Source organism: Hyaena hyaena, unplaced genomic scaffold (genome assembly GCF_003009895.1).
Source record: "Hyaena hyaena isolate Hyena2069 unplaced genomic scaffold, ASM300989v1 scaffold_118, whole genome shotgun sequence".
Lineage (NCBI taxonomy): Eukaryota > Metazoa > Chordata > Mammalia > Carnivora > Hyaenidae > Hyaena > Hyaena hyaena.
The window spans coordinates 1,389,564-1,401,156 of NW_024080751.1; the positions used below are offsets into that span (position 1 = coordinate 1,389,564).

The 11,593-nt window shown below is 66.0% G+C and overlaps 1 protein-coding gene across 1 annotated transcript; it reads left to right on the top strand.

Moving 5' to 3' along the window:
• Nucleotides 1-283: 283 nt before the first annotated feature.
• Nucleotides 284-9,478, top strand: GATA5 (GATA binding protein 5). Its single transcript, XM_039237051.1, has 6 exons — nt 284-1,080; nt 2,275-2,450; nt 6,686-6,811; nt 7,280-7,367; nt 7,677-7,804; nt 8,147-9,478. The coding sequence occupies exons 1-6, from the start codon at nt 564-566 to the stop codon at nt 8,300-8,302; spliced, it is 1,191 nt and encodes a 396-aa protein (XP_039092982.1). The 5' UTR covers nt 284-563; the 3' UTR covers nt 8,303-9,478.
• The last annotated feature ends 2,115 nt before the right edge of the window (nt 9,479-11,593 follow it).

Sequence of the window (11,593 nt, forward strand, 5' to 3'; positions counted from 1 at the left end):
CCGCGCGCCCGGGTCCCTTTCCCGCCGGGCCCGGCGAGCCGGCCTGCCCGGGTCACGTGGCGCCGGGCCGCAGCCCCAGCGCTGACCCCGCGGGAAGGGAGGGGAGGGGAGGGAAGAGGGGAGGGGACAGGACCGGAGGGGAAAGGAGGGAGGGGCGGCGGGGCGGGCCGAGCGGGGCGGCGGGGCGCCCGGGATTCCCTGCGGGGCCGCGCGGCCCGGGCTCCCAGTCTGCGGCCCGCCTGTCGCCCGCCGGCCCAGACCACCGCGCCCTCCGCTCCTCGCCCCCAGCCCGTGAGCGCCCCAGCGGGCCCGGCGCCCCTCCCAGCGCGGCGCCCCCCCGACCTTCCCGCGCCCGGCCCCTGTCGGGCGCACCCCGGGAAGCTCCGAGGCCGGGCGGTGGAGGAGCTGAGCTGGGCGGTCTCGCTGCGCCGGCCGCTCGCGGCCACCCGCGCCCCGCCGTGCTGACCCCGCCGCCCTGCGGAGCGAGGGCGCGGAGGGGTGCGCAGCGGCCGGGGACTCGACGGCCGTCCTCTTCCCTGCAGGTCCGGGCCGCGTCGGGGAAGATGTACCAGAGCCTGGCGCTGGCCCCGAGCCCCGGCCAGGCCGCCTACGCCGACTCGGGCGCCTTTCTGCGCGCGCCAGGCGCCGGCTCCCCGGTGTTCGTGCCGCCCGCGCGCGTCCCCGCCATGCTGCCCTACCTGCCGGCGTGCGAGCCGGGCCCCCAGGCCCCCGGGCTGGGCGCGCACCCCGGCTGGGCGCAGGCGGCCGCAGACTCCTCAGCCTTCGGCTCGGGCAGCTCGCACCCGCCGGCCGCCCAGCCGCCCGGGGCCACCGCCTGCCCCTTTCGGCACAGCCCCCCGGGACCAGGCAGCGGGGGCGCGGGGACTCGGGAGGGTGGCGCCTACCAGGGCGCGCTGCTGGCGCGAGAGCAGTACCCGGCCCCGCTGGGGCGGCCGGTGGGCGCGACCTACCCCGCCGCGTACCCCGCCTACGTGAGCGCCGAGGTGGCCCCGACCTGGACCACCGGACCCTTCGAAGGCAGCGTCCTGCACGGCCTCCAGGGCCGCAGAGCCACCTTCGGTGAGTGTGACCCTGGGGTGCTGGGTGCTGGACGTACGGGGAGCAGTCCCGCACCCTGCCAAGGCCCCTCGCCAGGCCCAGAACTGCGGGGACAGTAAACTCGGGCAGAATACGACGTCAGCCACAATGTCACCCACCCTGAGACGAAAACAACCGTCCTGGGCTCTTACACACCAGTAAGAAAGTTCTTCCATCTTCCATTCATCTGAACCCAACCTTCTGGGTGGTGCCAGCTGAACCCACCTCATAGACTATTATGAGAAGTCTCTAAGCGGTTTTAAAAATTCAGAATACTGGGTTATTTCAGTAAGCCGCCCGCTCCTCTCTGTTCTGGAATGCTTACATATTCTAATCTGAGACCTGGCTTCAATTGCCCCCCCCCCGGGGGGGGTGTAAAGTTGGATAATCGGATTCCAGGCCCCTAAGGCAGAGATTTGCTCCACCCGGTTTTGGAGGAGCCGAGCCGCCGCCACCCACACTTTCTCACCACTGCTGCCTGCCCACGTCTGTGTTTGGCGCAGGCGGGAAGCCCCTCGGCTGCCCTGCCCGCCGGTGCGGCCTCGCAGGCCCACCCTTAGCTGCCCTGGGTCCCCGCTTGCTCCGAGGCGCAGGAAGCGGGTCACCTCGCCGGCGCCCCCGCCCCCCGCAGGACTGATCCCCACCCTGTCCCCACAGGGCGCCCGGGCCGGGGAGGGAGCCGGGGACCTCTGCCTTGTGCGCTGCCGGCCCAGCAGCGGTCTCACCACAGCGGAGCCCACAGGAAAGGCAGGCTCTGTGGGCTCTGCGGGTGACCCCATCCACTCAGCCCCCCCCCCCCAACGCCCCTTGCGAACATCCCATTTTGCAGAGGCCAAGGCCCTGGGGCCACCTCCCTCCGCCAGTGCAGAGGATCCCACCTCCCCAGGGGATCAAAATGATACCTCGGTTCTAAGGGGAACAATTCCGTTGCCCCCTGGGGGGGGTCTGACTTATTTATCTTCCCTCACCCCACAAGGCAACCCCAACCAGCTTGTCTTCTAACCTGGCATAAACTTTATGGTTTGTAAAGTTAAGGTTTAAAGTAAAATTAGATAAAATAAAGGTTCAGATAAAACGAAAGCAAAGTCCGCGTACACAGAAAGGGAAAACACAGCCGATGCAGGGCCCCGGGGAGCGGCCGCGCCTCGGCCCACGACCGGCTGCCTGTCCCTGCAGCGCCAGACGTCCTGGAGGAGCTCCCCAGCGAGGGTCGCGAGTGTGTCAACTGTGGGGCCCTGTCCACACCGCTGTGGCGCCGCGACGGCACCGGCCACTACCTGTGCAACGCCTGCGGCCTCTACCACAAGATGAACGGAGTCAACCGGCCGCTCGTGCGCCCACAGAAGCGCCTGGTGAGTGCCGCGCGCAGGGGCCCAGCTGGTGTCCCGCGGGAGCCTGGGTGCCGAGGCCCAGGACCACCACGGGCCCTGCCCCCGTGTGCGCGCTGGGCTAGGCTGCCCCAGCTCCCCGGGCCTCCCGGTGACTCGGCCCGGAAGTGGGGTTTGGAGAAAGGTGGTTGCTTTGCGGCCGGACGTTGAGACCCGACGCAGGAGGGGCCCCTGGGTGCCTGCACTTGGGGAGCACGTTCTCCCCGAGGCCGGGCCTGTGGTGGTTCCATGTGCGAAGCTTGTCTGCACTTCTGGTGTTTCCTGGTGTGCGGCTGCGCGCAGGGCGGGGCGCAGAGGGTCCGGAGGCCGCGTGAGGGGCCCCGGCACTTACTGTCCCCCGTCTCCCGGGCTCGCTTGGATGCTTGAGGCGTCCTGCGCCTCTGTCTGCAGCCCAAGTCAGTGAGGCCGTGGAGGCTCCTGGTCCGAGGTCCGGGCCTGGCTGTTTCTTGGATGCCGAGCCTTTGGTCGAATGCTGGTCTCAGCCCTGTCGTGGCCGCTCAGCCGGTTCCCGCGCGTCGGAGGCGGGTGGGGGGCCTGTCCCCGGCGGCCGTGGTCGCCGGCCTGGACTGCCTGGTGCTCAGCAGCGGAGGCCTTCGCTGGAAACCCAAACCCGGGCTGTGGAGGCCCCAGACCAGGGAGGCAGGAGGCAGCACCGACCCAGGCGGTTTGGGGGAAGCCACTGTTTTTCTCTCCCTGTTCCAGCCTGGAGTTTGGGGCTCTGCGGCCCCCCAGCTCCCCTGCGCCCAAGGAGGCGGTACCTCAGAATCTATATCACTCGCTCGCTTATATTCCTGCCCTGTGATCATGCTCCACCCCCCCCCACATGTACAGCACTGGCATGGCATCTGGTGTGGCCCTCACGGATGGGGAAACTGAGGCTAAAGCAGAGGTGTCCTGGGGGACCGCCCCCCCCAACTCCCAAGGAGCAGGCCGGCCTCTCCCTCTGCTCCGTCCCTTCTCCCCCGGGTGGGAGGGGGGCGGGGACACACTGGTAAACAGCAAGAGAAGGTTGGGGACCTCCCTGCCTTTGCCCCCCACCCTCCCAGGGCTCACCACCCAGCAGAAAGTTCCTGACGTGGGGGTCAGCAGGCACAGGCCACCCTCGAGGCATGGAGGCACTCATGAGGCCCCCAGGGCTCAGAGCCGCCCAGAGGGTAGTGATGCCCCTGGCAGCCCGCAGAAGCGCCTGGGTTCTGAGGCCTGTCTGCCCGTGTGCTCCCCGTGAACCCGCCGACCCCACCTCGGGTCTTCTGGCCCCTGCACACACGGCCCCCCACTGTGTTGTGAAGATTACTTTAGGTGGGGCACTTGGACAGGCCTTGGCCAGCTCAGGGCTGGGGAGGCCTCTGGGGCCTGGTGTGGGGCACAAGGAATAATTTGCTTCAGTGGCACTTTGTGGGGTGAAGAATCCCTTTCTCCTACCCCCAAGGCGGCCGGGCTCAGAGGGTGGGTGCCTGGTCACCTCCTCGGGCAGGCATGAGCAGATGGGAGTGTGAGGCGGCCCAGGAAGGGCTTGCTGGTCAGGGGGTGCTTCTCGAGGGCCCCGCTCCTGCGTCTCCTCCGAGCCGGCTCCCCAGGGTTGGCTCTAACTCGTTTCTGGGCTCTTGCCTGGCCCTCAGGGAGGGAGGCCCCACTGGAGGGGCCCGGCTGTGTGGAAACTCGGAGATTCCCAGTGCTGGGACCAGAGCCCGGTCCCCAGAGCAGCCGTGGCAGGGCCGGGCCAGTCACTGCAGACTCGCCCCTGCTCGGTGCCTCACTCTCCCTCCTGTGTGGCCAGAACCGACGCCCCCGGAGAGAATTGTCCTAACCTTCTTTTAAATCATTACAAAAGTTCTAGAAGCTTGCCACCAACAGCACAGGAATGTGACAGTAACCAGCGTGCGGCCCCCCTGCCCCCCCCCGGCCCCTACAGGAGTTTGTATCTTTTCTGCCCTTTGCATCCTGAGCGCATCCTTAGTGACGCTCGAACCTCTTCCCTGTGGCCTCTGTCAGTGTGGACTAGCGGGTGGGAGGGTTGAGGTGACTCTGTAGACCCCTGTGGGCCTGCTTGTGCGGCCACATGCTCGAGAGCCCGTGACCCCCCCCTCCCCGAACGTCAGAGCCAGGCGGCCAAGGCCAGAGGGCGAGGGTGTCTGCTCCAGGAAGGGGCCAGTGCTGAGGGGGCCCCCACATCCTTCGACCTTGACTGAGGACCCCAGGTTGTCCTTCCTGCGTGGCCCCTGCCTGTCCTCTGGCACGCCGGCCCCCCGCAGGCTCATCCCCGGCATCGTTCGCCCTTGGTCAGCAAGGAACACACTTTATCAGGTTAAGTGTCCTTTTCTGAGAGTGAGATGAGAGGACCCATTTAAAGTCGGGCCACCGCTCCACCCGCTGTACCACTTTTTGCAAGTTTCGCCCATTACTTACTTTCAAAAGTGTTTTTTCCTGGACACGCTGGCCTCACCCCTCCCTGCCCAGCAGCCCTCCCGGCCGCACTGGCCTCACCCCTCCCTGCCGCCCTGGCTCCGCCCCAGCTCCCTGATTTCTTTGCTTGAATGAGACAGACGTGTGCGGAGCCTGGAGCTGCCGCAGCCAGCAGCCTTTGAAGTTTAACTTCTTTTGAAAAGAACAGACCGAAAAGGAAAAACAAAATGCAGCCAGCGGAGGCCCGGCAGCGAGGAGGGACGCAGGCTCCGGGTGTCTGCCGGGGTCGGGACGGCACCGGGGACGGGTCCCCGCAGAGCGCTCGGCTGAGGGAGGCGGTTCTGTCCACCCGGCCCCTCGGCGGCTCTGAGCTTCGGTGCCCCTGATGAGGGGAGAGGAAAATATAAATAAGCAAACGTTTTTAATTTTTTTCCAGGTCCTTTTTTCCCCTTTTTTCTTAATTTTAATTTATGTTCACTAAGAAAATATTCACTCCTTAATCCAGGTTCCAGATTTTTCCTTTGTGCTCCTAGGATAGATTGCTCCTGAACTTCCTGGGCTGTTTTCTACACACACACGCACACGCGCACACGCACACACGTGCACCCACACACGGCATCGAGTTCCACCTGTGCAGTTGTTTCCACACTTGTAGGGGGGCACACGTGGGGGGCACACGTGAGGGGGCAGCTGCAGCGCTGGCACCCAAGCCTCCTCTTCTTGCAAGACGCACAGGCGACTGTGGGGGCGCTCGTGGGAGGTGCGGGCGAGCCCGGGCGTGTACACGTGAGCGCTGCTGAAGACCCGCGCCGGCGGTCAATGCCTGGCATTGGCACCTTTTTTGCCCCAGTGGGACTGTTTCCTTTTCTTTTGGTGGGGGGGCGGGGGGGAGAGTGCAAGTGGGGGAGGGGCAGAGAGGGGTACAGAGGATCCGAAGCAGGCTTCAAGCTGACAGGCTGACAGCAGTGAGCCTGATGTGGGGCTTGAACTCACGAACTGTGAGATCATGACCTGAGCTGAAATCAGGCGCTCAACCGGCTGAGCCCCCCAGGCGCCCCGAAGGCGGGAGTGTTTCTACAGGAGGATCCAGTACGAGGGGCATGACGGCCCAAGGAGAGCGCAGCCGACTCCTGCCTTTCAGTGACGGCGGGAAGGCCGCATGAGCTGCAGGGGAGCAGCTGGACGGGAGAGCGAAGGCACGGGAGGCGGGGACCTCGTGCAGCCCGAAGGGGTAGTTCAGGGTCACCAGATAACACACAAGACACTCCGTCAAATGTGAATTTCACATAAACAGCGACTAGCATTTTAGTGTGAGTGTGTCCCAAATAGCGCGCGGAGGCCCTTCTGCACACGTCTGCTGCTTATCTGAAGTTCACATCTAACCGCTGTCCTGTTACATGTTTTTGCTAAGGAGGCAGCCTGGGCCGGGTCCGAAGCCCTACCCCCATGCCAGGAAGGTGGAGGGACTGTCGGGGCTTGGGACCCGGGGCCAGGGTGCGCAGCAGGGCGCCCCCTGTGCGCTTCACTCCTGGCACCGAGAGGCAGATGGAAGAGAGGGACGGGGCAGGGAACGGAAACTCAGATCGTGTCCAGTGAAAGCAGCTGCTTTCTAGACAGTCAGGATGTGGCCTCCGCCTCCCAGGGAGAGACTCGGGCGGGCCCTGGCTGGCTTGGGGTACAGCGCTCCGGTCTCAGAGCGTCCACCGTCCGGCAGGGGCTGTGGCCAGCCTGCACCCCCCTGGGCGGTGCAGCAGCCGCCCCCCCCCCCTGCTGACACCGGCCTCCCCCATCCACAGTCCTCATCCCGCCGGGCCGGCCTCTGCTGCACCAACTGCCACACAACCAACACCACGCTGTGGCGGCGCAATGCGGACGGCGAGCCGGTGTGCAATGCCTGTGGTCTGTACATGAAGCTGCATGGGGTGAGCAGACCCAGGAGGGGGGTGAGGACTGAGGGGTGCAGCGGGCCACGCTTGTGGGAGGGGCAAGTGGCGGGGTGAGGCACGGACACGGTGGGCCAGGGGCCGGGTGAGTGGGGCAGGGTGGGCGGAGCCGCGCAGGTGGACTGGGTGGGCGGGGCCCTGGGGAGGCAGGAGGCAGATCCGGGCTGAACGCGTTTACCGTGCGAGGCCCCCACTGACTGCGGGCACCAAGCCTGTGCTGTTGCTCTTGGGCCCTTTTCACAGATGGGCCTGCTGAGACTCAGCGTCGCTGCGGCAAGCCTGCAGCCATTCAACCTGGGACGGGGCTAGGTCCCCTGGTGTGGCCTCCTGGCCCCTACAGCCCTGGGGGTTCGGGCCTGGACTGGCTCTTACCGGCCTTGCCGGGAGGAAGGCCCCAAGCCCAGGCCCAGAAGCTCACCAGTCGCCTACCCCTGCCTGCCCTCCCAGGTGCCGCGGCCCCTGGCGATGAAGAAGGAAAACATCCAGACGCGGAAACGCAAGCCCAAGAACGTTGTGAAGACCAAGGGCTCTTCAGGTGTGAGGGGCCAGGGCCCACGGGGCGCCAGGGGGGCCCAGTCCCCAGCCCTCCTGCGGGCACGCATGTGCCCCGCGGAGTCGCTTTGAGTGCCGCAAGTTTCCGCCACCAGAGATTTGCATGTTTAGTTCAAGCATCATTGTCCCAAAGTACAAATACCCCTGACTCTGCCCCGGGACCCACCCAGGCTGGGGAGGGGCCGGGGGTGGGAGCCCACCAGCCGAGGGTCAGCACTGCAGATTGAGGGGGCCACACCCGGTCCCTCGACCCCTTCAGTGACCAGTGCGGCTGGTGTGCCCCACCTTCCAGGATGCAGCACAGGGAACCCCACAGCCTCCCCGCCCACTGTCCCGGACCCTGAGAGCTCCACAGCCACTCTGAAACCCAACTCCAGCCTGGCATCCCCTTCATGCCCGGGGTCCAGCGTCCCCTCCCAGGTAAGACAGTGATGCGGAACGGGGGTCGCAGAGCTGGCGCCTCTGCAGGGAACCCGGACTCCCTGAGCAGCTCAGACCCCCGTCAGCGCCCCCAAGGGCCTCTCCCAGGAAGGAGCTCAGGGTCGGGCACACCGCTGGCCGTGGGTACCAACAGGTGGCCTACGGCAGACCCCAGGCCGAACACCCTGTTTCTGTTACCCTGTCTGTCACACAGGGCCTCCCGGCCTCTTCCAGGGTCTCAGGAGGTCCCTCAAGGCAAACGCCCTGGTCGTGGGGGCTCCCTAACCCAAGCGAGGCCAACCGGCCATGCCTGCATTCCCATGCTTCCCCTGTTCTCTGCAGGCCTCTGCCCGGGTGGACGACCCCCTGGCTCCCAGCCACGTGGAGTTCAAGTTCGAGCCCGAGGACTTTGCCTTCCCCTCTGCAGCCCTGGGCCCCCAGGCCGGCCTGGGCGGGGCCCTGCGCCAGGAGGCCTGGTGTGCACTGGCCTTGGCCTAGGTGCTCGGGTACCCGTCGGACCCACCTCACTGCCTGCTAGGCTCCAGCACAGCAGAGGGAGACCACCAGGCCCACCCGCCGGGAGAGATGAGCCGGCGGGACCTCGAGGTGCTGGGCCTCCACGGCGGGGAGGTCTTCTGTACAGATGGCAGTCGGACCCCAGTAGGCCGATGAGGAGGCCTTGAACTCCCCTGCAGGCCGCAGGGGACTCCCCCAAATGCTGTGTGGCACTCTGCCTGGGCCACTGCAGCCAGGGCTGACCAGGGGTGCCCGTTGCCAGCAGCTCTCTCGCCCACCTGTGCCATCGCCGTATTGACATACAGCAGAAGTTGGAAAACACCCCACCTCCTACTGTAAAATCAGGATCACCAGTGAAATGGCCGAGGTCAGGCAGCCAACGTGAATGAGGGGACCCGCCGGACATGGGACCTCCTCGAGCCCGATCTGTCCCTTTTCTCACATGTGATGGGTAAAGACACAGCACAGAGGATTTTCCCTCCTGTGAGTGAAGGACCGCTAGGGACAGATGTGCAGGCTGTGCACTGTGCCAGGACGCCACCCCAAGGGCAAGCCATTCGCACCACAGTCGTCATCCACTTGTGTATTTATTGGGGTGGTTTCCCCAGAGGGAACAGTAAAGGCCCATCCTGAATGAATCTGTGTATCACGACTGAGAGTGAAGGACCTGGGGCCCCGTGCTGACCCACAGGCGCTGTCAGTGCTGGCGGAGGAGTGAGCACACACGCTGGCTTACCTCAGACCATCCCAGCGTGGCTTGTCCCCAGGGAACCCTTACTGACGCCCTTTGCCTACAGAAGCCCTCCCCTCCCAGGACGGGGGTACATTAGTTGGTCAAGCCGGCTACGGGAGCTGTGCCCGAGGGACCCGAATGCCTAGCAACAGCTGGTGTCGGGGAGGCCATAGGCATGCAGGGGAGGGCGCACGCCTGCCGCAGGGCGCGTCCTTTCTGCTCCGTTGATGCCTTTCGCCAGCAAACGTGGCGAGCCCGCAGGAGCAGCCACTGTGCCACGCTGGTCAAAGCCCGTCTTTTGTATTTGAAACCCGTGGTCGGTGGCGTCAGCTTCCAGAACGTGTGCGTTCATCGTGAGGCTATAGCCCAAGTTCAAGCAGCACAATTTACACGTGATGTTGTCTTGTCTTTTTTTTATAAGACAAATGGTGCCATGAGTAAAAGTATAAAATAAAGATGTTGGTTTTGCATTCCTTTTGCTGTCGCCTGTGGGATTTCCCAGCCTGGTCCTGCCCGCGAGGCGGGGTCCACCTCACTCGGGTCTGCTGGACACTTGTCTCTGTGTGTTGACCCGCTACCTCACTGGCCCAGAGTGCCTTCGAGGTCGACCACCCGCACGGGAGAGGGACGCTGGGCCCGCACGTCGAGAAGTCATCGCTGCGCGGTCGGGGGACTCAGGCCTGAGGCCCCGCCACGTGCTGCCGCTCTGGGCTGCGGTCAGGGCATAGGGGCCACGCACAGGTTTGGGGCGCTGGCAGCCCCCGTGTGCCCACGTAGGTCTGGTGCTTCTGACCGGGGTGCAGCCGGCAGGCCAGGCGCTGCCGCCTCTCACCGTGTGAGTGCCACACGTGAGTGTGCCACACGTGAGCGTGCCACGGAGCGGCACCTGCAGGCAGGCTGCCTGTGTGCGGACGGGCCAGCAGATGGGGCTCAGCCCGGACAGGACGCCCCTGTTCTGCAGCCATCGCGTCTCTGTGCTCACAAGCCCCAGGCTGCCCTTCTCAGGAGGCCACTCACGAGTGAGCTGGTGAGGCAGAGAGGTGAGGAGCCGCCCAGCTGGCCAGGGCAGTGCCCCTTCCCACCTCCCCCCGCCCCGGACCACGTGCGGGGTCCTGAGCCAGAGACCCTGACCGTTATTTTGCAAGAACCAAGTGGCAACACCATGCTCGACCTTCTCAGCCCCAGGCAGCTGTGCGGAGGGCAATGTCCACCCTCCGGGGCCGCTGAGGGGCGGGGGCGCCCCGGCTCCGGGTGAGGGAACAGGCCCCGGAGGGCAGGAGGCGTGGGAGGCCGCAGAGCGCCCTCGAGGACCCCCTCTGGGCTCGCGCTGTGCTCCACCCTGTGCAGTACGGTTGGTGGCCCTTCCCCCTGCGAGGGGGCTGCTGCGGGCCCCCCCTTCTCTGAAGAAGGAGACAAGGGCTCGGAGCACAAGGCACCCGGCCACTGCGGGACCCACACGGGGGCCTGGGCTTGGAGGGGACAGCACGGCGTCCTCACCCAGCATGCTACCGCTTGGGAGCCCAGTGGCTTTCGTCGGAGCCTCAGTTTCCCCATCTGTAGGTCGAGGAGGGTGCCTGTGGCCAGGTGATCCACACACGTGTGTGGCTGGTCCAGGCCTGGAGGTCCCCGAATCGGGGCCAGTGTTCTACCCTCTCCAACCCAAGGAGGCTTCCTGGAGGTGTTCGCCGTAGGAAAGGTAGGCCCTCACGGAGAGGAGGAGGGGCTGGATGCCCCCGCCCCCGGCGCCCTGCCCACGAACAGGGCTCCTCCACAGGAAGAGGGGTTGACAACGAGGGAAGGAAGAAACAATCTCTTCTGTGTCTGTCATTGTTAAATGTGTCGTGCCGGGATGAGGAGGCTGAGCACCCTACCCCTGGGCATGGGTGTTGCTGCTAATTTGAGCCTTTCCCCCCAGTGCCCCTCCAGGGCCGGAAGCTGTCGGACCCGGAGCCTTAATATAGCCACCAGCACCCCCTTCCCGGGGCACTTCCTCCTGCCAGTCCCCTTCGGCTCCGCCTGGCTGGCCAGAAACCACCGGATGGGCCGGGAGGCCGGCGGGCGTGGGCGGCCCGGCCGCTTATCGGAGCCACAGGACAGAAAGAAGGGCCGCTCCGTCCGCACTGCCTGGCCGCGCGCGCCACTCCCGTCACCTGCCCCTGCAGCTGTCCCTGCACTGGGCTGAGCCCCCCCGGGGTCCGTCCTGGGCGCCTCGAGGCCGGCGGAGCTGAGGACACAGAGGAAGGGAGACACCCAGAGTCTCTTCAGCTGGGGTCCCCCCCACCCACTTAGAGCCCTAGGGTCGCCCCAGGGACAGGGTTGCAGGGCTCCTCAGAGGGGACCGCGCCCATCCTCTGGGATGGACCCAGGTCGGTGACACCCCGCGGCGGCTGCTCCCCGGCTTCTCTGAGCGCTGCTGCATTTAGCCAAGACCGCGTCCCGCGCACACGCCGGGGGCCCATGTGTCCCTCAGGCCCTAGTGCTGCAGCCTCACCCGGTGCCTCCGCGCCCACCCCGCGGCCCGGCCCCGCCCCCCAGCCTTG